General features: G+C 42.7%; 1 protein-coding gene across 6 annotated transcripts in view; it reads left to right on the top strand.

Moving 5' to 3' along the window:
• The window catches only part of NFE2L2 (NFE2 like bZIP transcription factor 2), a 34,241-nt gene extending 11,381 nt beyond the window's left edge, over window positions 1-22,860 (top strand). For all 6 annotated transcript variants that reach the window (XM_055398748.2, XM_055398746.2, XM_088830319.1 and 3 more), the window contains 4 exons: window positions 18,787-19,053; window positions 19,638-19,727; window positions 20,544-20,735; window positions 21,145-22,860. In XM_055398748.2, coding sequence (XP_055254723.2) covers window positions 18,790-19,053; window positions 19,638-19,727; window positions 20,544-20,735; window positions 21,145-22,374 — 1,776 coding nt within the window. In that variant the 5' untranslated portion in view covers window positions 18,787-18,789 and the 3' untranslated portion in view covers window positions 22,375-22,860. The remainder of the gene's footprint in view (window positions 1-18,786; window positions 19,054-19,637; window positions 19,728-20,543; window positions 20,736-21,144) is intronic.
• The last annotated feature ends 515 nt before the right edge of the window (window positions 22,861-23,375 follow it).

Below are 23,375 nucleotides of genomic sequence, written 5' to 3'. Positions count from 1 at the left end.
TTTGAAGTAGTTTGGGAAGATCGTAAAGGAAGCTATAGAAGTTTGGGAAGATAGTAAAGGAAGATATAGAACAGCTGAAGAGGTTGAGCTATTGTGGTGACACATTGATGGTTTAGAAACAAAGTCTCGAATAGGGAGGGAGGCAGGGTTGCCCACTTTCTTATCCTTTTCCTGACCATCAGCTTGAGGGAAAACAGCTTAGTGTCTTCTAAGAAAATACACTCCAGTCAGTTCAGTTCAGTTCAGTCGCTCAGTCGTGTCCGACTCTTTGCGGCCCCATGAATCACAGCACGCCAGGCCTCCCTGTCTATCACCAACTCCCAGAGTTCACTCAAACTCATGTCCATCGAGTCGGTGATGCCATCCAGCCATCTCATTCTCTGTCGTCCCCTTCTCCTCTCGCCCCCAGTCCTTCCCAGCATCAGAGTCTTTTCCAGTGAGTCAACTCGTCGCATCAGTCCTGCCAATGAACACCCAGGATCGATCTCCTTCAGAATGGACTGGTTGGATCTCCTTGCAGTCCAAGGGACTCTCAAGAGTCTTCTCCAGCACCACAGTTCAAAAGCATCAATTCTTTGGCGATCAGCTTTCTTCACAGTCCAACTCTCACATCCATACATGACCACTGGAAAAACCATAGCCTTGACTAGACGGACCTTTGTTGGCAAAGTAATGTCTCTGCTTTTTAATATACTATCAAGGTTGGTCATAACTTTCCTTCCAAGGAGTAAGCGTCTTTTAATTTCATGGCTGCAGTTAGCATCCGCAGTGATTTTGGAGTCCAAAAAAATAAAGTCTGACACTGTTTCCGCTGTTTTCCCATCTATTTCCCATGAAGTGATGGGACTGCATTTATATTGAATTAATTGTTATATTATCCAAGTTACAAAATTCCTTAATGCATATTGGAGAAGACTATCGTATCTGTTCTCTCAAAATCAGTTTTATTGTTAACTTGAAGGAGTGTATTTTTCAGATTGTTGAGGCATAATATTTTTGTTTTTAATCAAGTACCCAAAGAATAATTTGAAGTTGATTTTTCTGTGACTAGTAGCTGTGGTCATAAGTGATATCAAATATGAAACCTTTGTTAACATAAGTAATTCTTTAACCCCAGACACCTTAGATATACAATGGAAATGCTGAATTCTAAGCCTAAATCTAACTTACTCATTCCACAAATATTTATTAGGTGGTAACACGCCCTAGGGAACTTTCAGGGCATGAAGTTGTTTTAATCTTCCAAGATAATGTAGCCAGTATATTGTCCTCCTTGAAGGACATTTGCTTCTCAAACTGCCCCTCCTCCTAATTAATCAGTCCCTTTGTTCTTTGTACACCTGGATTTTAGGGCAGGGCATCAATACTTAATGAGTATAAATTAATCTGTATCTCTCCTGATTAAGGTATGACCTCCTGTAGGGTAGGGATTGTATCATAGTCATTTTTGTAACTCTGGTGGCTGGCACCATGCCCGGTGCTTATTTAATAGTAGTTGCTCAGCAGCTGTGAGACCATGTCTGTTACTGCCCTCTCGGAACTTGGTATTTTTAATCTGTGGTAGGTGAAAGGACAGAGGAGAAAATGTCACTTCCAACTGAGATGCTCAGAGCAGACATCCTGGAGGAGGTGGCAGAATATCTAGTTTTCTGTTCTTTTTTTTAAGCCGGAAGGATTTGTTTTGGTTCAGACTGCAGTTAGAAGCCGGAGGAAGCGTGCAGGCTTGAACTGGCCTGTGTCAGCATGTTGGGTCACTGGGGCTTAAAAGATGAGCGTGGGGCTGGCTGAAGAGGACCTTCGGTGCCCAAGTGTGGTTTCAGATCTATATGAGGCATCTGGAGATCACGGGAAGTTTTGGAAAGGGTGAGCTGGATGTGGACAGGAAGTTTATTATGGCCTCTGCTTGGGCAGATTAGGGGTGGAGAGATGCTGATACCATGGCATCAGCCCAGTACTAAGGATCTGTAATTAATACTCCAGTTTGTGCCTCCTTTGTTAGACTTTTAAGGAGAAATTTTTTAAACCGCACCCCCCCCCCCCGCCATTTTAAAGGAGGGAGTAGAATTTTTTCTTTCCATAATGGCTCCATCATGAAACCATTTGTGCTCAAGTTTGCACACCGTGCTGTTCCTGGGTTTTAACAGAAACTCATCACCAACGTGTCCATCACTCCACTGATGAAAGGAGAGGAAGGATGAGTCAGAAGTTGCCGGGTTGCCTTTGGGATGGATCGTTTTCCCCCCTGGTAACGCAGGGGAGTTTCTCTCTTCTTGCCTTTCCCACGATCCAGTTGCTCTCCCCATCTTCATTCAGAGGGCAGAGTGTCATCCTTGCCTTCCAGCCCCAGGGATTGGCAGCATTCACCCAAGAATGAAAACACAGACAGTACCGTGTCTTTTCTCTTCCATGGGCCTTGCTTCTGCGCCCCCCTGAGCTAAGAGAGGTGGGCGTCTTGCAGTGTTGGCGAAGGCAGCTGCAGTCTCTGGGGCTCTTCCCACCACCAGCCAGGTGCTGTGTGCTTTCCCATGCCGATTTTGTCCTGTGGACTCCTTACTCCTCCCTGCGAGGTAAGGAGCCTTATCCCTGATTTGTAGGGAGAGAACAGGGTCCAGAGAGCTTGAGTGATAGTCTAGTGGGATTGCCTCAGTTGTATCGTCATCAGATGTGGATGAACCTATGTACAGTGTGGAATTAAGTAAGAAGAGAACTGGGCCTGAGATCTGGCACACAGTATACACGTGGCCGCTCTGAGGATTGTTATAAGTATACATCTTCATCGGGGATGTTTGAGTGTGTGGGATCTGAGATTTCCTTAGCCCAACTTGAAAAAGAAATCCCTCCCTGAATCCACGCCCCTTGTCGTTCTTTGCTGTAAGCGTCTCATTCCCCTATGGCTTGTCCTGGTCTCACGTCAGAGCCTGATAGTTGCAGAGACAGAAGACCAGTCCATGGCAAGGCCTTACGTGTGCCCTGGGACACAGAGGGGCAGACGCTGCCCTGTCTCTTCCGTGGGGCCCTCTAGCCTGTCCGTTGGATGCCCTGCTTATATGGACTCATAAGCCATCTCTGTGAACTCCATCGCAGACACACTTCTTCACTGGTTGTAGAATTTCTTACTCTGGGGTTCTGAGCCTAGAAATGGAGCAGTGTCCACAGGCAAGTTGTACAAACAGAGTTGGGGGTAGGAGTGCATAAGTGGAAGGTTAAACCCAGCTGTGGGGCTTCCTGGTGGCTCAGCGGTAAAGACTCCCACTGCAATGCAGGAGGCTCAGGTTCGATACCTGGATCAGGAAGATCCCCTGGGAGGGGGCGTGGCAGACCCCCTCCCAGACCATAGAGTCACAAAGAGTCAGACACGACTTAGCAACTGAACACAAAACCCAGCTGTGAGCTGAGCTGACCCCTGTGGCCTCGCCCTCTTCCCAACCCCAACCCATCTTTTAGTCTCCAAAGATTAAAATACATCTTTTGTAGTAACTGCTGCAAAGTAACTCTTTTAAAAGGCGACATGGTAAAGGGAAACACCTTCTCTCTAAGACCCATGAGGGAGATAACATGGCTGAAAACACCTACTGCACTTAGCTGTTGCTATGTGATGTGTAATCCTTTTTACGATACTTTTTATCGTAAATAAAAGCTTATTTGTGATATGTAAAGAAGTTTGGAGCTCACCTTCTATTTTTCATATAGTGATCAGACCCAGAAGCCTCAAAATTAGATGCTTCTCCTGTTCATTTGGGCTTCCCTGATGGCTCAGTGGGTAAAGAAACTGCCTGCCAAGCAGAAGACATGGGTTTGATCCTTGGGCCGGGAAGATCCCCTGGAGGAGAAAATGAAAACCCACTGCAGTATTCTTGCCTGGGAAATCCCATCCCACGGACAGGAGCCTGGTGGGCTACAGTCTAAAGGGTCTCATTCTGACTCGACTGAGTGGCTGAGCCACGCGCGTGTTCATTTGACCTGCGCAGCAGTTGAATGTATTGTGAGCATTACTGCTTCACCCCGACATGTCCTCTGTATTTTTAAGGGGCACTCACATACCTTTTCCCCACATGGAAAACAGTTCTGTGAGGACAGGTGTTAGTCTGAGTTTTCTCTTACAGCCCAGAGCTCCCTGTACAGTTCGCCCTGGCAGGACTGCTGTGTGCGGCCTCCCTGAAGAGGCCGTGGGTGTGCCTCTGTTCTGTGAGTGATCTGTAGCACAAACGGGGGGTGGAGCTTGCTGTGACTCGTTCTTAGAGGTGGGTCTTCAGGCAAGATTACTTAACCTCTCCATGCTTCAGTTTCCTTGCCCCAAAAGGAGATAATAATACCACCTTCCTTGCCAATTGGTTTGAGTACAAGTGAGCTCTTGGAGATGAGTGCTTGGAAAGTACCGAACACATAGAAAGGGCACGATAAATGCACTTACTGTTATTAGATTGTGTCACAGTTGCCTTTACCTATCTTTGACACTCCGATCTCTCCTAAGGCTCACTAGGTAACCGACGTCCTTACGTATTTATTAAGCAAGTTAACTGAAAAGATTTACCTTAAAGAAAGTTAAAGACTCCTGTACTGATTTTAAGAGAATGAAATGGGATATATATACTAATTATCATTTCCTTTTTAAGAGGCCCAAAGTGGGTTTTGTGCATGTTCAAATGCATACATTGGAAGCAGTAGAAATGTAATTTCCAAACTCAGGACTAATTCATATCCTTGGTTGGAACAGATAGTGTTGCTGGCCAAAATCTTGGCTTTCTTTGTCCACCAAAGCCGATTAAAAAGTACAGAGTTTGGAGGAAATGGAAAGGTGGCTTTAATTCTCAGCCAGCAGAGAGGGGAACACGGTAGGCTCATGCCTCAAGAACTGTGCCCCACCTCCATGAGGAGGCTGCTGCTGCTGCTGCTGCTTCAGTCGTGTCCGACTCTGTGAGACCCCATAGACGGAAGCCCACCAGGCTCCCCTGTCCCTGGGATTCTCCAGGCAAGAACACTGGAGTGGGTTGCCATTTCCTTCTCCAATGTGTGAAAGTGAAAAGTGAAAGTGAAGTCGCTCAGTCCAACCCTTAGCGACCCCACAGACTGCAGCCCACCAGGCTCCTCCGTCCATGGGATTTTCTAGGCTAGGGACTTGTATAAGATGAGGCCTCGCAGTCAGGAGTCCGTGATGAGGAAGAAAGGTGTTATGACTTGTCAAAAACAGTCATAGGCTGGCGTCAGTAACCCAGTAATTGAGTCTGGCAGTTCAGTGGCTCTGCCTTCTTTCTGATATGTAACTGCTAGGGGAAGGGTGTTCTAAGGGTAAACACCAGATGCAGGATGTATTTAGCATATAGAGTCAGGAAAAGAGGCTCCTGCAAAGTTAGGGGAAGGAAAGCAAACTTAGTTTTTTAATTTCCCTTTCCCAGGGAACAAAGAAGATAAGAGACCAGTGAGCAGGCCTGGTCATTTCTAGTTTTTTTAAAACTGCTCCTAACTCTGCATGTCTGTCAGTAACTCCCTTTTTTCCCCCTCTTTTTCACGGCAACAATAGTAGTTTCCTATTACCCAAACACCTCATTTCTACCCATTCTTCTGGATGACCTTTGCAGTAACCAGGTCATCATGTGGCCTCTGGACCATAACATTGCTCTTTAATCTCAAGGTGATCTGTAGTATTATGAGCTCTGTTAGTAACTCACACTCAGATTTGCACTCTCAGGTCGTTGAAGTAGCTTTTTGCAAACAATGGTTAGTAATATAAATACTACCTAGTGTCCTTTGGAAGGGTTACTGTTCCCATTGTATTCTCAGGAAGTAATTTGCAGTACAGAGGAGTTTGGTTCATTTGAATTCCCCCACTAAGAAGTGTGGAGGGCCCACCCTGTAGGTGCCCAGAGCTGCACTGTCACTTGCCACTGGTCACTTTTGAGCACTTGAAATGGGACTGGTGTAACCGAGGGTGTGCATTTTTTAATTTTAATGAATTCTGATTTAAAATTTAAAACAGAAGCAGGGTAATATATTTTTCTGTTGAGTATGGCTATTTTGGTGGGACCACATTTTATGTGATCATGTCATTTGATCTTTGTTACATTCATTGAGTGTTTTGTCACTTGTAAAAATATTTTGGTTACAAGTAAAATGATGTTTTGATTTATTGGGTGAAATAAATAATATTGTTTAAATCAAATTAACTTTTTTCTTTTTTTGTAAGGCTACTAAAATCATATTGAGCTTCCCTGGTGACTTAGACAGTAAAGAATCCTCCTGCAGTTTAGGAAACCTGGGTTTGATCCTGGGTTGGGAAGATCCCCTGGAGAAGGGAATGGTAACCCACTCCAGTATTCTTGCCTGGAGAATTTCGTGGACAGAGGTGCCTCGTAGGCTCTAGGCCACGGGGTCTCAGTCCGACGAGACTTAGTGACTAACACTTTCCCTTTTCTCTGAAATTGTTTAAATCGCACATACGGCTTGCATTAGACTTATACTGGAAGGTACTGCCTTAGAGAATCTATTACAGTTTGCTGAAATTAGTTTGTCCTAAAGTTCAAAATTAGGTTCCAGGCTTACATTTTTGACTTCATGAAATCAGGTGTTCAAGTGAAGGGATCTTTGGACTCACCTAACCCAACCCTGTCCTGCCGATGGAGAAGCTGAGGTTCAAAGTACTGGAGCACGACACACCCTGACTGCGGATGGGTGTGGAACTTAATGTGCCTTAGAGCCTATTTGTGTCCTGGGCTTCCTTGGCGTTGGAAACATGGTGGGCGTCAGGGCTGCAAAGAACTTCCACCAGTTCCAGATAGAAAGATTTAAAGAGCAATTATTTTAGGCAATGAGAGAAAGAATTTTTGTACTGTGTCTCCCGTGGACAGGATGATCGATTCCATGTTTGACATGTAAATTTTTGTTGGGCAGTATAATGGGGAATAGTGGTAATAAGGTACAAATAATTGCCACACTTTGTGTGAGCAATTACTGTGGAAAACTCCATACATCTGGCTTTCATATTTTCATTTAAGGAGTTCTTTTCCCAGAACCAGAGATTTTAAACCAGACCCACAGCTTTTGTCCTTGAGAAAAAGACTGAGAGCTTGATTTCATGTGTTTGTTACTTAGGTAGGTAGCCTGAGATCATTTGGTAAAAGTTTAGGTGAGTTTGATGGTACTGTTTTCTTATTGGCAAAACTGACTTAAGGAAGGAGCCACCAACAACTAAAATGAACACCCTTAGAGCAAACCAGAATCTTTTGTCTATTTTGAGGAACCGAGGAGGAAAGGGAGGCATGGTGAGTCACTAAATGGTGCTTTGATTTATGGGTCTGTCCATCAGATTTTGAGAGGGCTGCTTCCGCTACAGACGCAGTTGACAAGTCAGACGGCCTTTGATATTTAACCTTTCTGAACCTATTTCTTCATCTCACTAATCTTCACACAGAGTAGTGTGAGGATTAATTGACACAGTCATGCAAGTGAAAGTGGTTTGTGCTCTGAAAGCATTACAAATGGAAGAGCTGCTGTCTCGAAGGGCTTCCTTTCTCCAAAAAGATGTAGAACTATTTCTGGGATCACCCTTGGTCTTGGTGAGCCCCTGGATAAGTCAGTCAAGTTTGGAATGTGCATTCGGTGGGCCCATGGCCTTGACCCCATGATTTGGGACTTCTCAGGCTTCCACGTTAATTTAAAGCACTTTTTGCTCTTGGTAGCAGAGATGGTCTGCCTGAAGTCAGGGTTAGAACTGGAAGCCCTTTAGTCCTGTTGTGTTGAGTGTGGGCATAGTCTTTAGATACCACCGAGGATTTAGAGATTAGGAGTAGGGAAAGGAAAGTTCTCTGCAGAAAAATGCAGGTCAAACTTTGGTCGGATAACAGGTTTCTATAGGCCAGGGTTCTATTTGGTTGCAGGGTTAAATGCCACACAACAGTTTTGTACACTTCTGTTTTCAAAGTAATTCCTAGCATTTCAGAAATTTAAGGACTAGAAATTGCAACAGGAAAGTCTAGTTTGAAATCTAATTCCTGTGAGTTGACCAGATGACCGTTCCTGGGTTCCGCTCAGTCAGATGAGACCTAGTGTCACTTGCCCGTTTAGTATCTCTGGGCCTTGGGATACTCACTTATAAACTTGGTGTTTGGTCTGTGTTCGGCAGGATCACTGTTGGCTTTTCTTAGTTACTTGTGTGCTCAGTGTAATTTAATAGCCAACTTACATGTTTCTGAGAGACACTTCCCTAGACAGAACACCTTTTCCTGGCCTTCAGAGAGCTGGTAGATACAGTCAGCCTGGCTGGACTTGCTTTCGCTTTTGTAGATGATGCTCCATTTAAAGTTGTTATAAAATATGGATGACACTGCCTTTGCTGCACACTGCATCTCTGTGTCTTACTTATTTTATGCCACTAGTAGTTTGAACCTCCTCATCCTCTCCCCTCTCTTGCCCCTCCCTTCCGACCCTCTTTTCCCTGGAAAGCACTGGTTGGTTCTCCGCATCCGTGTTTGTTACAGTCAGTTAGTTGTATGTTTTATTTTTTAGAGTCCGTATAGAGGTGAAAACAGAATTTGTCTTCCTCTACTTATTTCACCAAGCATAATACCTTCCAGGTCCATCCATGTTGTTGCAAATGGCAAAATTTTCTCGTTTTTGGCTGAGTGGCATTCCATTGTGTATTTACAGCGCACCTTCTGTATCCATTCATCTCTTCGTGGACACCTCAGGTGTTTCCGTATCTTGGCTATGGTAAACAATGCCGTGGTGAACACTGGCATGCATATCTTTCTTTTCAAATTATTTCAAATGGTTTTTGTTTTCTTCAGATGTATACCCAACTATGGAATTGCTGGATCATATGGTAGTTCCATTTTTATTTGACTTGGTTTTTTCTTGGGAATTTACCTTGTCTGGTAGAAGGACTGAGGTTGCCAATTTTGCTTGTTTCACCTGTTGAGACTGCCTAACCTCTACCTGTGTGTACTGTGGCCTTTATGTTTCTTGCCCCTGCAGATTGTTTTACCAGCTCCAAAGGCATCAACCAGGGTTACCTTGGATGGACATAGACTAAAGAAATATTGCTGGACAGCTATGTACAGTATATTCTCTTTAGTATTAATTTTATTGTCTTTAAAATTACTGAGAGAGCTGATTTTGAAATGAGTCTGAAATTAATATAGGAGACCTTATATCAACAATTACTATGTATTTATTTGGTGAGTACCATGTGCCAATGTGCTGCAAGGTGTGAAGGACACATGATTGGGGAAAAGAGTGGGGAAAATGGGCATTTCTCATTGTATAATATCAATGTATATACTCCTTGACCAACAGTTCTGAGTATCTGTCTCATAGGTAATCCTGACACACTGTTGAAATGATTTATGTACAAAGATAACCATTGTAGCATCATTTGCCCTAACAAAAGATTCAGTCAGTCAGTTCAGTCGCTCAGTCGTGTCCGAGTCTTTGCGACCCCATGAATCACAGCACGCCAGGCCTCCCTGTCCATCGCCAACTCCCGGAGTTCACTCAAACTCATGTCCATCGAGTCGGTGATGCCATCCATCCATCTCATTCTCTGTCGTCCCCTTCTCCTCCCACCCCCAATCCCTTCCAGCATCAGAGTCTTTTCCAGTGAGTCAACTCGTCGCATGAGGTGGCCAAAGTTTCAGCTTTAGCATCAGTCCTTCCAATGAACACCCAGGATCGATCTCCTTTAGAATGGACTGGTTGGATCTCCTTGCAGTACAAAAGACTAGAAATAACTTAAGAGCCCAATGAGGGGCCAATTAAGTAATTAGATTATTATAGTCAAGTCTATCCTTAAAATACTACTCAGTCATTAAAAATAATGGAACAACTTTATGCCCTAATGTAGAACCATCTCTAAAGTATATTAAATAGGGAGAAATAAGTGTGGAATGTTATGATTATATACTACTTGTGTGTCTGTGAAATGTGTTAGCCCCTCAGTCATGTCCAGCTCTTTGCAACCCATGGACTGTAGCCCACAGGCTCCTCTATCTGTGGAGTTCTCCTGGCAAGAATACTGAAGTGGGTAGCCATCCCCTTCTCCAGGAGATCTTCCCAACCCAGGAATCCAACTTAGGTCTCCTTCATTGCGGGCAAATTCTTTACCATAGCACCCCCTGGGAAATACGTGCCTGTGGGTGTGTATTTAATAGAATATCTTCCTAAGGACACAAAAAATTGATGCCAATGGTTGCCTTGGGGAAAGATGACTGGGAGATTACTTTTGTAGCTTTTAAATTTATCCTGTATACAGATGCCATCTATTAAAAAAGACATTGTCATGCCCTGAAGGAGTTTGCGGTTTAGTTGGGCCCTTGTAAGAAAGCCCAGATGAGATATACAGAGAAAGTACTGGGGTGAATATTGACTTTATGGGAAGATTGATTTAAATGCTAAGCTCTGCTTGTGCGACTGACTGGATTTGCCTGGTTGTCAGGACGGGCGGGTCTGAGCGTCAGTGAACTGGCTTCCAGCCTTAGCATCCCGCCCGGCAGAGGGCATGGGGGTGAAGCAGTTGGCAGTCTTTGTCCCGCAGTGGTGGGAAGCGACCACAGGCTGGACATCAGATCTGGATTGGGGTTCTGGCTCTGCCACTTGCCAATTTGCGATTTGGGGCAGGGATGCTGGAGACCCAGAACCTAATTGTGCTCATCCATAGATGAAGATAAACCACCTCCCTCACGCTGTGCAGTGACCACTCCTCCAAACCATGAAGTGCTTTGCAAACAGAGCCGAGATGGAAGCTGCGAGGAATCTGCTGACTGGCAAGCTGGGACCAGAGATGCAAATTTTAAAATTAGAGCAAAGCAAAAATGTATCCCCTCCAAATAACTGGACAGGAGTCATAAAATTAGATGTTAAATTAGAAAAGGAGACCATAGTACTTTTGGAATCCTCGACCTTTGATCTTGGGCCGGTCATTTCACCCTTTAGGCCAGTTTCCCTGTTTGAAAAATGAAAGGGGCTGTGTGTGTCCTCTGGGCCCCTCCAGTCCCCACGTTCCGTGGCAGTGGCATCAGCAGTAATTCCCAGCTCATCTGAGGTGAGTCATACTGACTGAAAAGTCCACATGCAAGGAGGAAGTCTCTGAGAATTTTCCTTGTGCTGGAGAATCTGAGCTTCTGGGGAGAAACTGGGGGTAGGGGGAGGGATTGCTGCCACAAAGAGGGGAGACCAGAAAGGCAGGGTGAGTGGAAATGGGTTGTCTTCTCCACCTCCAAAACCTCCTTTGATTTCCAGTGTTCATACAGACGAGACGTTTGGAAAAACCCAGCTCACCCCTTGTTTAAGTGGGTGGGATGTTCAAGCGCTTGCGACTGGCGAGCTTTGTGACTCCTCTGCGACGTCTCTGCACTTTAGTGACACTTCCTCTGTGCTGTCTTGGCCCCTACATGCTTTTCTCCTCACATCTCTAAAGTGAGATCAGAGACTGTTCTCTGTTGACCTCTGTGTCCCCAGCACCGAGCATAGTTCCGGGTGCCTGAGGTGAGCTGTGTGTTTGTATTCGATGGATAGCTGGATTAACGATCCATTTGTGAACACTAATCTTATTAATCTTGACTACCACCTTTATTATAACTATCACCATTCTGGTAAAGTGACATTTTAGTCATTAGTAGCTTATTATTTTGAGAAATATTTCACACTCAATAAAGTTAACACTAAAAAATAATTAACAGACCCCTCCTTTGTAATTTTAACAGGATGTACAAAAGAAAAGCTAAGTATTTTAGATAGTCTCTGTACACATTACAATATACGTGTATCTAAGATTCATCACTGTCACTTCCACAGGCATGCAGGTCTTGAACTGGCAGCAAGTAACAGCAGGCCTGAATCCCTGGCCCAGTTCTTACCTTTTAGAGCTTATTGTAAGCAGTTAAATCTGAAAAGGAGCTTTAAGATTAAAATAATTTGTTTACAAATGCAGGATCCAAAGAGGGTGAAGGATCATTAAGGGGGTTTAGAAGTGGCTGCTGCTGCTGCTAAGTCACTTCAGTCGTGTCCGACTCAGTGTGACCCCATAGATGGAAGCCCACCAGGCTCCCCCGTCCCTGGGATTCTCCAGGCAAGAACACTGGAGTGGGTTGCCATTTCCTTCTCCAATGTGTGAAAGTGGAAAGTGAAAAGTGAAAGTGAAGTCGCTCAGTCGTGTCCGACCCTTAGCGACCCCACGGACTGCAGCCTACCAGGCTCCTCCATCCATGGGATTTTCTTAGAAGTGGCAGGAGTAGCTAAAAGAGTTCCAGGGGTTCGAGCATGCTGGGGCACTGCCCTCCCTCAAGGGGGCGGGGGGCAGGGGCAGAAGACTGAGCAAGCGGGGCTGTTTGACCCCATGGGGATGTCTGGTGACCTGGTTAGTTCACACTCGGTTAATGTCAGCATGTATGTTGAGTGAAGTTAGAGAGTTAGAGCCAGTGCTCCTGAAGGTTCTGTTGGTAAGAAAGCGGGTGTGTGTGTTCCTATAGATTGATTCTAGTAGTGGTAACAGACCTATTCACAAAGTTACTTTCGTGTGTGGAGTGCAGCCTCCAGAGCTGAATACCTTCATGGCTTGTTCAAAAATGGAGGTGAAAAAAATGGGTCCTGAAATCTGCTTATCAAATGAAGCCACTCAACATAGTGACTTACCCTTGCATAAGCCATTTGAGGCCCAACAGCAATGTCCTGCAAAAATACTAGAAACGAGCAGAAATTAACTCTGCTGGCATCCAGGTGTGAAACTTCCCATGGGAAAATCAGATTCACTTTTGAAATCAGTAGCAGTGGGATCACCGCTGTTTTGGAAATTAACTGTCCTTTCTGGTTGCTTTTTGGCCAAACACATATGCCTTTTAGGAAAATAAACAGTCCAAATTCTTATTCTATTCACTTTCAGGCTTTGCTTTATCTTTGCATCATGCTTTGCAGTGTAGACAGGTGTCATAGATGAAAGTGCCAGTAAACTGGCTGGATCATGTTTCTTAGATTGAGTCCCTGCTGAGAAACGTGTGAGCAGGAAGCAGCACAAGAAAATGTACACAGTGACGAGCCAGGCTCTGAGGAAAGGGGGCCGTTTAGTAGCCGAGAGACATAGGGGCAGGAGGACGTGTCTGCAACCCAGGGAATAGCACGTTTGTGATCTAGGATTGTAAGTCATTGAATAATTCATGTTTTGGTGTGTTGGAGATTTTTTTAAAATGCTGTTAAGAACTGCTAGTTATCGAAGACTGGGGAAATAATCCTTAGTAAGTTTACTCTAGAAGGAAAACTTGGATTAGTGGTAACTATTATTACCTATTAGGGGTCTCTGCTGGTTGCAAGGCCAGTTATTTTTTAAAATAGAGCTGTAGTTACACAGAAATTAACCCAGTGACATTTACACTTGACCTCAGTGTCTGTAAGGCCTCTTCCATCTGTAACATTCTATGATTCTGTATAAATGGTTTTTTTTGACCTTTGTTTTTAACCACCTACTTCACAATTATTATAGCAATATGTTCAGAGATTAGCAAATCAGATCAGTAGTATCAAAAGTACCTGAGTGTGGGCAGACTATAAAGAATAACCTATCATCTGCCTTTTCTAGAATTCGGAGAAGACTGTTGACCTTGTGTGTGTATCTTCTTTTAATGAAGCAGGAGAGAAGTAAATAGGCAGATAAATATTATGAAATAGAATAGTCATCAGTGAGATGTATTTTAAAAACACACCTGCTTGGTGTTGTTTTACCTTAGTGGTAAGGATCCATACTGCAGAGTAGAGCCTTGTAAATCAAGGAGATCTTTTATGTTGTTTAATCAGTTCTTCAGGATTTGAGCGTGCCCTCACTTGTTTTTGTACCTTCCTATAGCCGTTAACTTGACCTGTGTTCTTAAGGGACAGTAGGATGTTCTTAAGGGACAGTAGGATGTGATTCATGTTCCATCCGGTTTTGCCCAAAAATATTTGTGCAGCTTCTATGGAAAAAAATATTAAACCAGATTTGGCTTTTAGGTTAATAATATAACTATCTGGGCATGATATAAATACTGAAATGTCTGAAAGAAAAGTATTACTGGGTGTAATTTAGACTCTGAATGCTAGTTGTTAATATTTGGGTGGAGAGATCAATATCAGGAGAATAAACTTTAAAATATTTGCTGTTGTCTTAGTGGAATTACATGCTTTTAAGAAGGAATCACCTGGGACATTGTCTTAACACTTATACCATGCGACTGGAAGTGAGGATCAGTTTTTATTGTTTACAGAGTTATCCTTGCAATTTTTAAAAAAACACTTTGTTAGAGAAGCTTATGTTTAGAAGGAAATCCCCTCTCACCTTCCCTTCATCCTCTGGACAAAACAAAGGGGGAGGGGAGAGAGGGAAAGGGTTAAGGGTACAGGTTTCATGTGAATGTATGTGATAGAAACCACTTCATTTTAGATACTTTTCTAAAGCCTTAGTTTACTGAATTGCTTTAATTTAGGAGTTCATAATACCTTTGCTTTATCTTTTCTGATTTTGGGGAAATCATCTGAGCATGATAAAATGCTAGTTTATTCAGAGCACTAAAATTAGCTTGCAAAAGACATTATTCTGGGTTTCTATGTTCAAGGGCTTTCTTCTTTGTTTATCCTGGAACAAAGATGTTTGTTTTAAAGTGGTCCAATAGTGCAACTTCAGATTTCCCATAAAACGAGTAACAGATTACCCAGATGGCAAATGATGATATATATACATTTTCCAGTATGACTATTTCCACTTGGCCAGATGGCGATTTAATGTGAACTGTCAAACATTTCTATTTCTTAGTATTAATACATTGTCTTATTTTGTCGAAGCCAAGCTAGCAGCATAACTCAGGGGTCACGAAAGAACAGCAGCAACAAAAATTCAGACACCAAGTGTGGCACGTGGCATTTGCTCCGTATGGCTCACACCCGGTGCCGCATTGCCCTCAGGAACACTTTGAAGCTTAAGGAGATGCCTGTTGGAAAGCCATACGTTCCCCCTCCCTCTTCAGCCCCTTCTTCTCTGCCCTATTGCAGGGCAGCTGTGCTTCCTAAGTGCCTCAGGGCGAGGTGTGCGAGAGCAGTTTCATTCTTCCTTGGCCGTTTTCCTTCCACCCTGTCCATTGTCATGCTCTTGTTTGTTACAGGCACCATCCCAACTGTTTCCCCTTAGATAGTTGCAGAGCTTTACAGAGAGATGGGTCATTTGTGGAGTAAGTCACGTGCCCAGTCACAGGGCTCCTTCCGGACAGCTTACTACAGTCCTGGGGCTGCGGGGCTCCCTGCCAGTGGGACGTGTGTGGACAAACTTCTGCTGTTCTTTATTGTTTGAATATTTCATACAGTAACAAATGCCTGCAGATTTTTTTCTTCTGAAACTCAGGTGAAAATCTGAGGAACACAATGTATATCAAGGCTATGACAAGCAACCCTTTGTTGCTGCGTTCTGAATTTGATCAGAACACTTGTTTTAGGAATTCAAAGTGGTTAAAACTCAGCTTTTTTTTTTTTTCAAGCAGATGTTTTCTTTTAGAGAGCTCTCATGGCAAGAATAAACATATAAACTTAAAAATATAGAGCAAAACCTCTGAGAACACTTTGAAACCTGTTTTGGTCTGTGATAATCTCCATGAAGGCTGCCCAGCCTGCACTGAGCAATTTGATGTTGTCACTGGAAATGACATTTTGTGTTTTGTTTCCTGTTTGTTGATAAAGGATCTATCAAGGTGCCCTTGCCTAATTATGTTATGGGGACTTTTAAAACACTGAATTGGTTTGGAGCTGAGCATTGAAGGGCAGTCATATCAGAAACTGATCAGCAATTGGGAGGGTGTTACTTGGGTACATAAAAGTTTACATAAAAGTGTGTGTTGTTTACATTTATTTACAACACCCATTGCATATGCCCAGTGGTCAGTTTCTGACCTTCTTTGGGAAGGAACCAAGTAGCTTCAAGACTGAGTGTTGTTTCAAGATTTCCACTCCAGGTAGGTCTGCAACTTCATTCTTCTTTGACCTGGAGTTTGGTGTCACTTATAGCAAGCAGTGGGACCCATCCCCATGGGAAGGCATAGCAGTACTTGCATATACTTTACATTTATAAAGTTCCTCCACGTTTCATTTGATCCACCAAAATCTCTATTATAGGGGTAGGACAGAATAGTTGTAATTTATAGCTTAACTGTCTGAACCCACTGAAGACATCTCATCTGAGGAGAGCAGGGAAAGGGAAAGAGTTATATCAACTCTTGGTGTGATTGCCACTGAGAGTTTTTTAATAAATTAGAAATTTTCCTCCTGCCCATAGTTCTGGGTTCTACGGATACTTTGGACTCATATTTGTGAGGTGTTTCCAACATAAATTCTTCAGTGCTCTTTCTTTTGTGGGAAAGCCAGAACTGGGTACTGGTTTTTATTCTGGGACCTCTTAACAAGGAGAAGCCCCAGGCCCAGGCAGGCTGAGGAATGTGAGGGAGGGATGTGGTCCATGGCCCCCAGGTGCAGAGACAAGTATTGGGGTTTCTCTGTTGTGAATCTTCTGAAGAGTTCAGTGCACTTTCCATGTTCCGTTCTTGAGAAGGGTAGGAAACTATAGAGTTCAGTTGAAACTATGAGTGCACATTTCTTTTAGTGTGAGCCTTTAGAAGTGAACATGCCAAACATCTCCTTAACACCTTGTTAGCTCCGGTTTGGAGAATGGCCCAGACAGGATACTCAGCTGTATTTAGATTTCCTCAAGAAGATATGGCGCAACCTAATTAGAATTTTACTATAGGTTTCTCTATACCTTGGGCCTTTCTCTTTCATATGACCTTTGTGTAGACATGTCTACATGCCTGTTGAAGGCAAAACAATTTTTAAAATGGAAATTATTCTCATGTTTTAGTGGGGAGCCTCCTGAGAAGAGTCATGTATGACTGAATGCTCCACGATTTCTATTTTGTTGCTTGTGGCCAGGAACATAATCCAGGTGAAAAGAGTTAGTGGCTCAGTCGTGTCCAACTCTTTACGACCCCATGGACTGTAGCCCACCAAGCTCTTCTGTCCATGGGATTCTCAGGCAACACTGGAGTGGCTTGCCATTTTCTCCTGCAGGGGATCTTCCCGACTCAGGGATCAAACCCATGTCTCTTACATGTCCTGCATTGGCAGGTGGGTTCTTTGACACTAGCGCCACGTGGGAAGCCCTCAACATCTGTTCTGGCCCTTTCCAGTAGTATCTAAGCCTCAGAATACTTACCTGTAAAACAGGGATACATGTTTTCTTCATGTGGTTTTGGAACTTGTATATATCTGAAGTACTTAAAACAATGCTTGGCACATATAGAAAGATCTTAATAGATGTTGCCTTAAAAACAGGTATACCCTAGCCAGCTCTCAAGAGCTACAGATACTGCTTTAACTATACCTGCTGTGTGTGCTTTGTACTCTTTAAGTTATACTGTTTAAAGCTAGGATAACTTTATCTCATGGGTGGGATTTCATAGCTTTTAAGATTTGAACACCAACTTTCAATCAAGGCTAGAGGTGGCCTCTGCTCTCCAGCTAGCTGGGCTGCCTCTAGGTTGGGTGATCTGTGCTTGTACTCAGTTGGGTGAAATAGCCTGACTACTCAGCTAAGGAACAACCATGTTGTTCCTGTCCTTTGGCAGCTGAAGATAATAGAGCTGTAAATGCACTGGGCAGCCCAGTGCTGCTGGCTGTTGTCCAAACTGCAATACAAAGTTTGATGTTTGCACACTGAGTCTACTGGCCTTCAGCCCCAATTCCCTTCCTCTGTCTTGATTTTTCCAATCTCCATCTCATTGTTTTCAATGTAAATGATCTATTGAATAGAAAGATTTAAATTTCCTAGTCAGGATTTAACAAAAACTTAAGTTTTAGAAAAAAATTGTTTTTGACATATAGTTAGAAAATGTGGCCATGGTACCTAAGACTAGCCTTGTTATATAAATCAGAATAACCAACCCCTCATTATAAGATTCTCCCCTTATGTTAGAATGCATTACCATCCATTGTTCCCTGGAGCCATGTTTTTTTGGCTTGTGTTACCAAGAGGGTTATTTATTAGGGGTGAGCCTAGTGGGCACTACCCCTTTCACAATTCTTCTGACAGCCTCTTGCTTTACCACACATCACAAGATTAACAGCCCCTAGGACTTGACCTTACCAACGTGGTCATACCTCAGGAGCTAAAACTCAGATTAAGAGGAAATTGTTTTTAATAAGTAACCACGAAGACAAATGTAGCAAGAAATGCTAAGCAAAAGATAATCCACTGTAGGCAAAGACCAAAAGAAAAGTGGTTTCTCACAACTGCAAGACTGACAGTTTAACTTGCAATTTTTTCCCCCTCTGTAAACTGGCATTTGCTAAGCAAGTTTAGGAGGAAATTCCACATATTCAGTCAAGTTCTTCAAACTCCATTTCTCTTGATAAACCATTGGTTCGGGGTCCTTGCTCTAATTTTTCTGTTCCATTATAAGAAGTGTGGGGTTTCTTTTGATTCTAGAACATTAATGTGCAACATCTGTTACTTTGCTTTTAGTGACCTCTACCATCACCTGATTCATTAATAATCCAAGTAATAAATGATAAGAATGGATAGCTGTGTTTGAAGGTGATTTTTTTAAGAAAAATGAATACATGCAGACACGTAGATAGAATTACTGTGCCTTCCAGAACACTGGATCTGTGTTCCCATTCAGATTTTATTTGTAATCTCCCTACCCCCTACTATCAGCAGTGGTATAAATTATGTGTTATTACTTTAAAACCATTTTAACCATGGTCTCTCTCCTTCCTTTTTTGTTTTAAACATAGGACATGGATTTGATTGACATACTTTGGAGGCAAGATATAGATCTCGGGGTAAGTCGAGAAGTATTTGACTTCAGTCAACGACAGAAGGAGCATGAGTTGGAAAAACAGAAAAAACTTGAAAAGGAAAGACAAGAACAACTCCAAAAGGAGCAAGAGAAAGCCTTTTTTGCTCAGTTACAACTAGATGAAGAGACCGGTGAATTCCTCCCCATTCAGCCAGCACAGCACTTACCATCAGAAACCAGTGGGTCTGCCAACTACTCCCAGGTACAGGGGGCACTCAGTTCTTGGGAAGGTGTGGGGCAGGACCCAAAGAACATGGACCCAGGGGTTAATCTGACTTCCAGCTTTGCCTTTTACTGCAAGGCCTTATTAAGTCAACTTTCCAACCTCAGCCTCCTGATGAGTTCAATGCCTAACTGACTTACCTCAGAGTATAACAATCAGGACACATATATTACAGGGAAGAGCTTTGTAAGCTATAAAAACATTGTTATTGTAAGGATCAAGCAGCTGCAACAGTACTGACAGTGGTAGAACTGTTGGAGTAAGGAATTACTCATGGCACTGGGACAGGTACTGTTTTAATACTGATTAATCAAACACAGCAGTTACATGAATCACCAGAATTACCATTATCCTACTTTACAGATGAGCAACTACAGCTCAAAGCAGCTCAATAACTTGCCCAGAAACTGGGCGATAAATTGAGGGGGCCACGATTTGAAAGCAGCCTGCTTTGATTCTGTGCTCTTTACTAAATTGACTTCTGAAGAGATATTTGATGAACTGGATTGTAAACATTTATGAACACTGAACAGTTTTCTTCTGTGTCTTTCCCTTTTGTGCAGGTAGCCCACATTCCCAAAGCAGATGATTTGTACTTCGATGACTGCATGCAGCTTTTGGCAGAGACATTCCCGTTTGTAGATGACAATGAGGTATTAACATCTGGTTAACAGCAGATCTCCACAACTGTATCTAATATACCCTGTTTGGTCCCTTTGGTGCAGTGGTCCCCAGCCTTTTTGGCACCAGGGACCAGTTTTGTGGAAGACAAATTTTTCCAGAGACTGGGGAGGTGGGGATAATTCCAAGATAATTTCAAGGGCATTACATTTATTGTGCACTTTATTTCTATTATTACATCAGTTCTACCTCAGATCATCCAGCATTAGGTCCCAGAGGTTGGGGACCCCTGCCTTGAAGAGTCTCCATTAAAAAAATAGAACAGCATCTTAGGAGCAAATATTTATCACAGAAACCTCAGCCTGTAAGTAACAGTTTGGAGGAAAAAAAAACAACCTTCCTCTGCCCGTATAATGCAGAACCACAAAAAATGTTTACTTCTGCATAGCCAGAGCATGCATGCACCAGCAAAACCATGGAAGCAAATAACTCATTTGTTACAGGTACTTAGATTTCTTTGAGTAAAAAGCAAGCTTGTTCAGTTAACAATTTTAATAATTTATTTTCCGAATCACTATACTAGGTGTTACATAGATATGAATTAAATTCTAAAGATTGTTCTTAGGCATTTTGAAGTTTACCTTCAAATGCACAGGGTAAAGCTGTTAAGCTAAGGAAAAAACTTGGAGTCAGGCAAGACAAAAAAGATTTGTTTGCTCATACAGAAATAGCAGTTACGACAAATATGGAACTGCAGCCAATTCCAGCTTCAGATGTTGTGATAGCCTTGGAGCGTACCCACCCACTGTTGGTGGCAGATTCATGTACAAATGCCTTCTCAATTTTAGGTTTCTTCGGCTGCGTTTCAGTCACTTGTTCCTGATATTCCCAGCCACATCGAGAGCCCCGTCTTCAGTGCGCCTCGTCAGGCTCAGTCACCTGAAACTCTGGTCATTCAGGTAGCTGCTGCTGATTTAGACGATATGCAGCAGGACATTGAGCAAGTTTGGGAGGAACTATTATCCATTCCAGAATTACAGGTAACTAAGATCTAGTATAATGAACACCAAAGATGCTATTTTATATTCAGTCCCTTTAAATTAGTCATTCCAGTTATTTATTATTTATATGCCACCTACTTATAAGAATTGGAAGGTGCTTTTAAATTAGTCAGGATAGCCTGGGCACCATACTCATATCAGTGTTTTGTTAGTTAAATGGACTGATGTCTTGAGGATAGATCAGGTTATAAACCTGAAGTCTGATCTGGGAACTCTGAAAATGTTACATATGCTTAGGTGTAACTATTTGTTGGAAATGGGAATTATCTCAATTCTGGAGGACTTGGTGAGAAATTAGGGTGGGGAGACAGAACCATCAGATATGGATTATCAACTATTAAAAAATAGCTTAACCTTCATTTACATAGTATAAACTTCTCTTCCACAGTGTCTTAATATTCAAAATGACAAGCTGGCTGAGACTAGTACAATTCCAAGTCCAGAAACCAAACTGACAGAAATTGAGAGTTATCATTTCTATTCATCAATGCCCTCACTGGATAAAGAAGTAGGTAACTGCAGCCCACATTTTCTCAACGCTTTTGAGGATTCCTTCAGCAGCATCCTCTCCACTGAAGACTCCAGCCAGTTGACAGTGAACTCATTAAATTCAAGTGCCACAGTAAATACAGATTTTGGTGATGAATTTTATTCTGCTTTTATAGCAGAGCCCAGTACCAGCAATGGCATGCCCTCCTCTGCTACTTTAAGCCAGTCACTCTCTGAACTTCTAAACGGGCCCATTGATCTCTCTGATCTATCACTTTGTAAAGCCTTCAATCAAAACCACCCTGAAAGCACAACAACAGAATTCAATGATTCTGACTCTGGCATTTCACTGAACACAAGTCCAAGCATGGCATCACCAGACCACTCAGTGGAATCTTCTATCTATGGAGACACATTGCTTGGCTTCAGTGATTCTGAAATGGAAGAGATAGATAGCGCCCCTGGAAATGTCAAACAGAAGGGTCCCGAGACACAGTCAGTGTGGCCTTCTGAGGACCCAGTCCCACCTCTGTCGTCATCACAGGGGAACAGCGCTCCAGCACGCGATTCCCAGTGTGAAAACGCACCAAAGAAAGAAGTGCCCGTAAGTCCTGGTCATCGGAAGTCCCCATTCACAAAAGACAAACACGCAAGCCGCTTGGAGGCTCACCTCACGAGGGATGAGCTACGGGCAAAAGCTCTCCACATCCCGTTCCCTGTAGAGAAGATCATCAACCTGCCGGTCGAGGACTTCAATGAGATGATGTCCAAGGAGCAGTTCAGCGAGGCTCAGCTCGCGTTAATCAGAGACATACGCAGGAGGGGCAAGAACAAAGTGGCCGCTCAGAACTGCAGGAAAAGGAAACTGGAAAACATCGTGGAGCTGGAGCAAGATTTAGATCACTTAAAAGACGAAAAAGAAAAACTGCTCAAAGAGCGAGGAGAAAATGACAAGAGCCTCCACCTACTGAAAAAACAGCTCAGCACCTTGTATCTTGAAGTCTTCAGCATGCTACGTGATGAAGATGGAAAGCCTTACTCTCCAAGTGAATACTCCTTGCAGCAAACAAGAGATGGCAATGTATTCCTTGTTCCCAAAAGTAAGAGGCCAGATATTAAGAAAAACTAGATCTGACCTTTTCTGATCTAGTGATTTTGGGTTTTTTTGTACTGTTATACTAAAAAAGCTCCTACTGTGATGTGAAATGCAGAAATATACTTTATAAGTAATTCTATGCAAAATCATACTCAACTAGTGTAGAAAATATAAAACTTTAAAAAGCATTAAAATAAGTTATCAGTATGCTGAATCAGTAGTTTCACTTTAACTTTGTAAACTTAAAATTTCTTAGAACACCATTTGGGCTAGTTTCTATATACTGTAAATACTACAAAAACTCCTTATTTATACTGTTCTTATCTCATTTGTTACGTTCATAGATTTATATGATACATCTGGCTAAAAAGCAAATTGTTGCAAAACTAACCACTATGTACTTTTTTTTTTATAAATACCATATGAACAAAAAAAATGGCATTTTTTTATATTGTTTAGCTCTGGCAAAAGACAATTTAGTTGAAAAGCTGGTACTAATAAAGGAATATCAGGACTGTTCTATTATTTCCTTGAAGTTCATTCACAATGTTACACGACAATATCTAGCATCACACTAAATTGGCACCAGTGTACATCAGAAAGATTTTTCTATTCAGCAAGTATATTTCAACCAACAAAAATGCTGTATATACCGTGACATGAAAACACTGGTTCTTTTATTTTTATCAACAGACAGATGCCATACATTTGAAGGTGTGGGAGAACCATTCTATCAGCAACAAGTATTAGACACAGGAAGTTGAAAGGCTGGGGGCCTGTTGAGGAACTGTACGGCTCTACGTGGAGTGGGAGAAAAAGGGTAGGTTGGTCAAACAGGACACAGCACAGATGCTTGTTAAGCCTTCATAAGCTTGGCTTTTGCCTACTAGAGAACTACTGGAGGTGTTAGGTAGGAATACCATCAGAGTTAAAATTCCTCCTCTGCCTTGTGTCCATAATAGTCTGAGAATAAAGGCAAGAGCAGACCAATGGGGCGGCTCTGAAATGCTCACATGGGGCATGGTGTTTCCGTC

The sequence above is a fragment of the Moschus berezovskii genome, chromosome 2, assembly GCF_049115385.1.
Source record: "Moschus berezovskii isolate FMDL1 chromosome 2, NW_MosBer_1.0, whole genome shotgun sequence".
Lineage (NCBI taxonomy): Eukaryota > Metazoa > Chordata > Mammalia > Artiodactyla > Moschidae > Moschus > Moschus berezovskii.
Note: the sequence above shows the minus strand (reverse complement) of the source record. Positions and strands in the feature narration are given on the sequence as shown.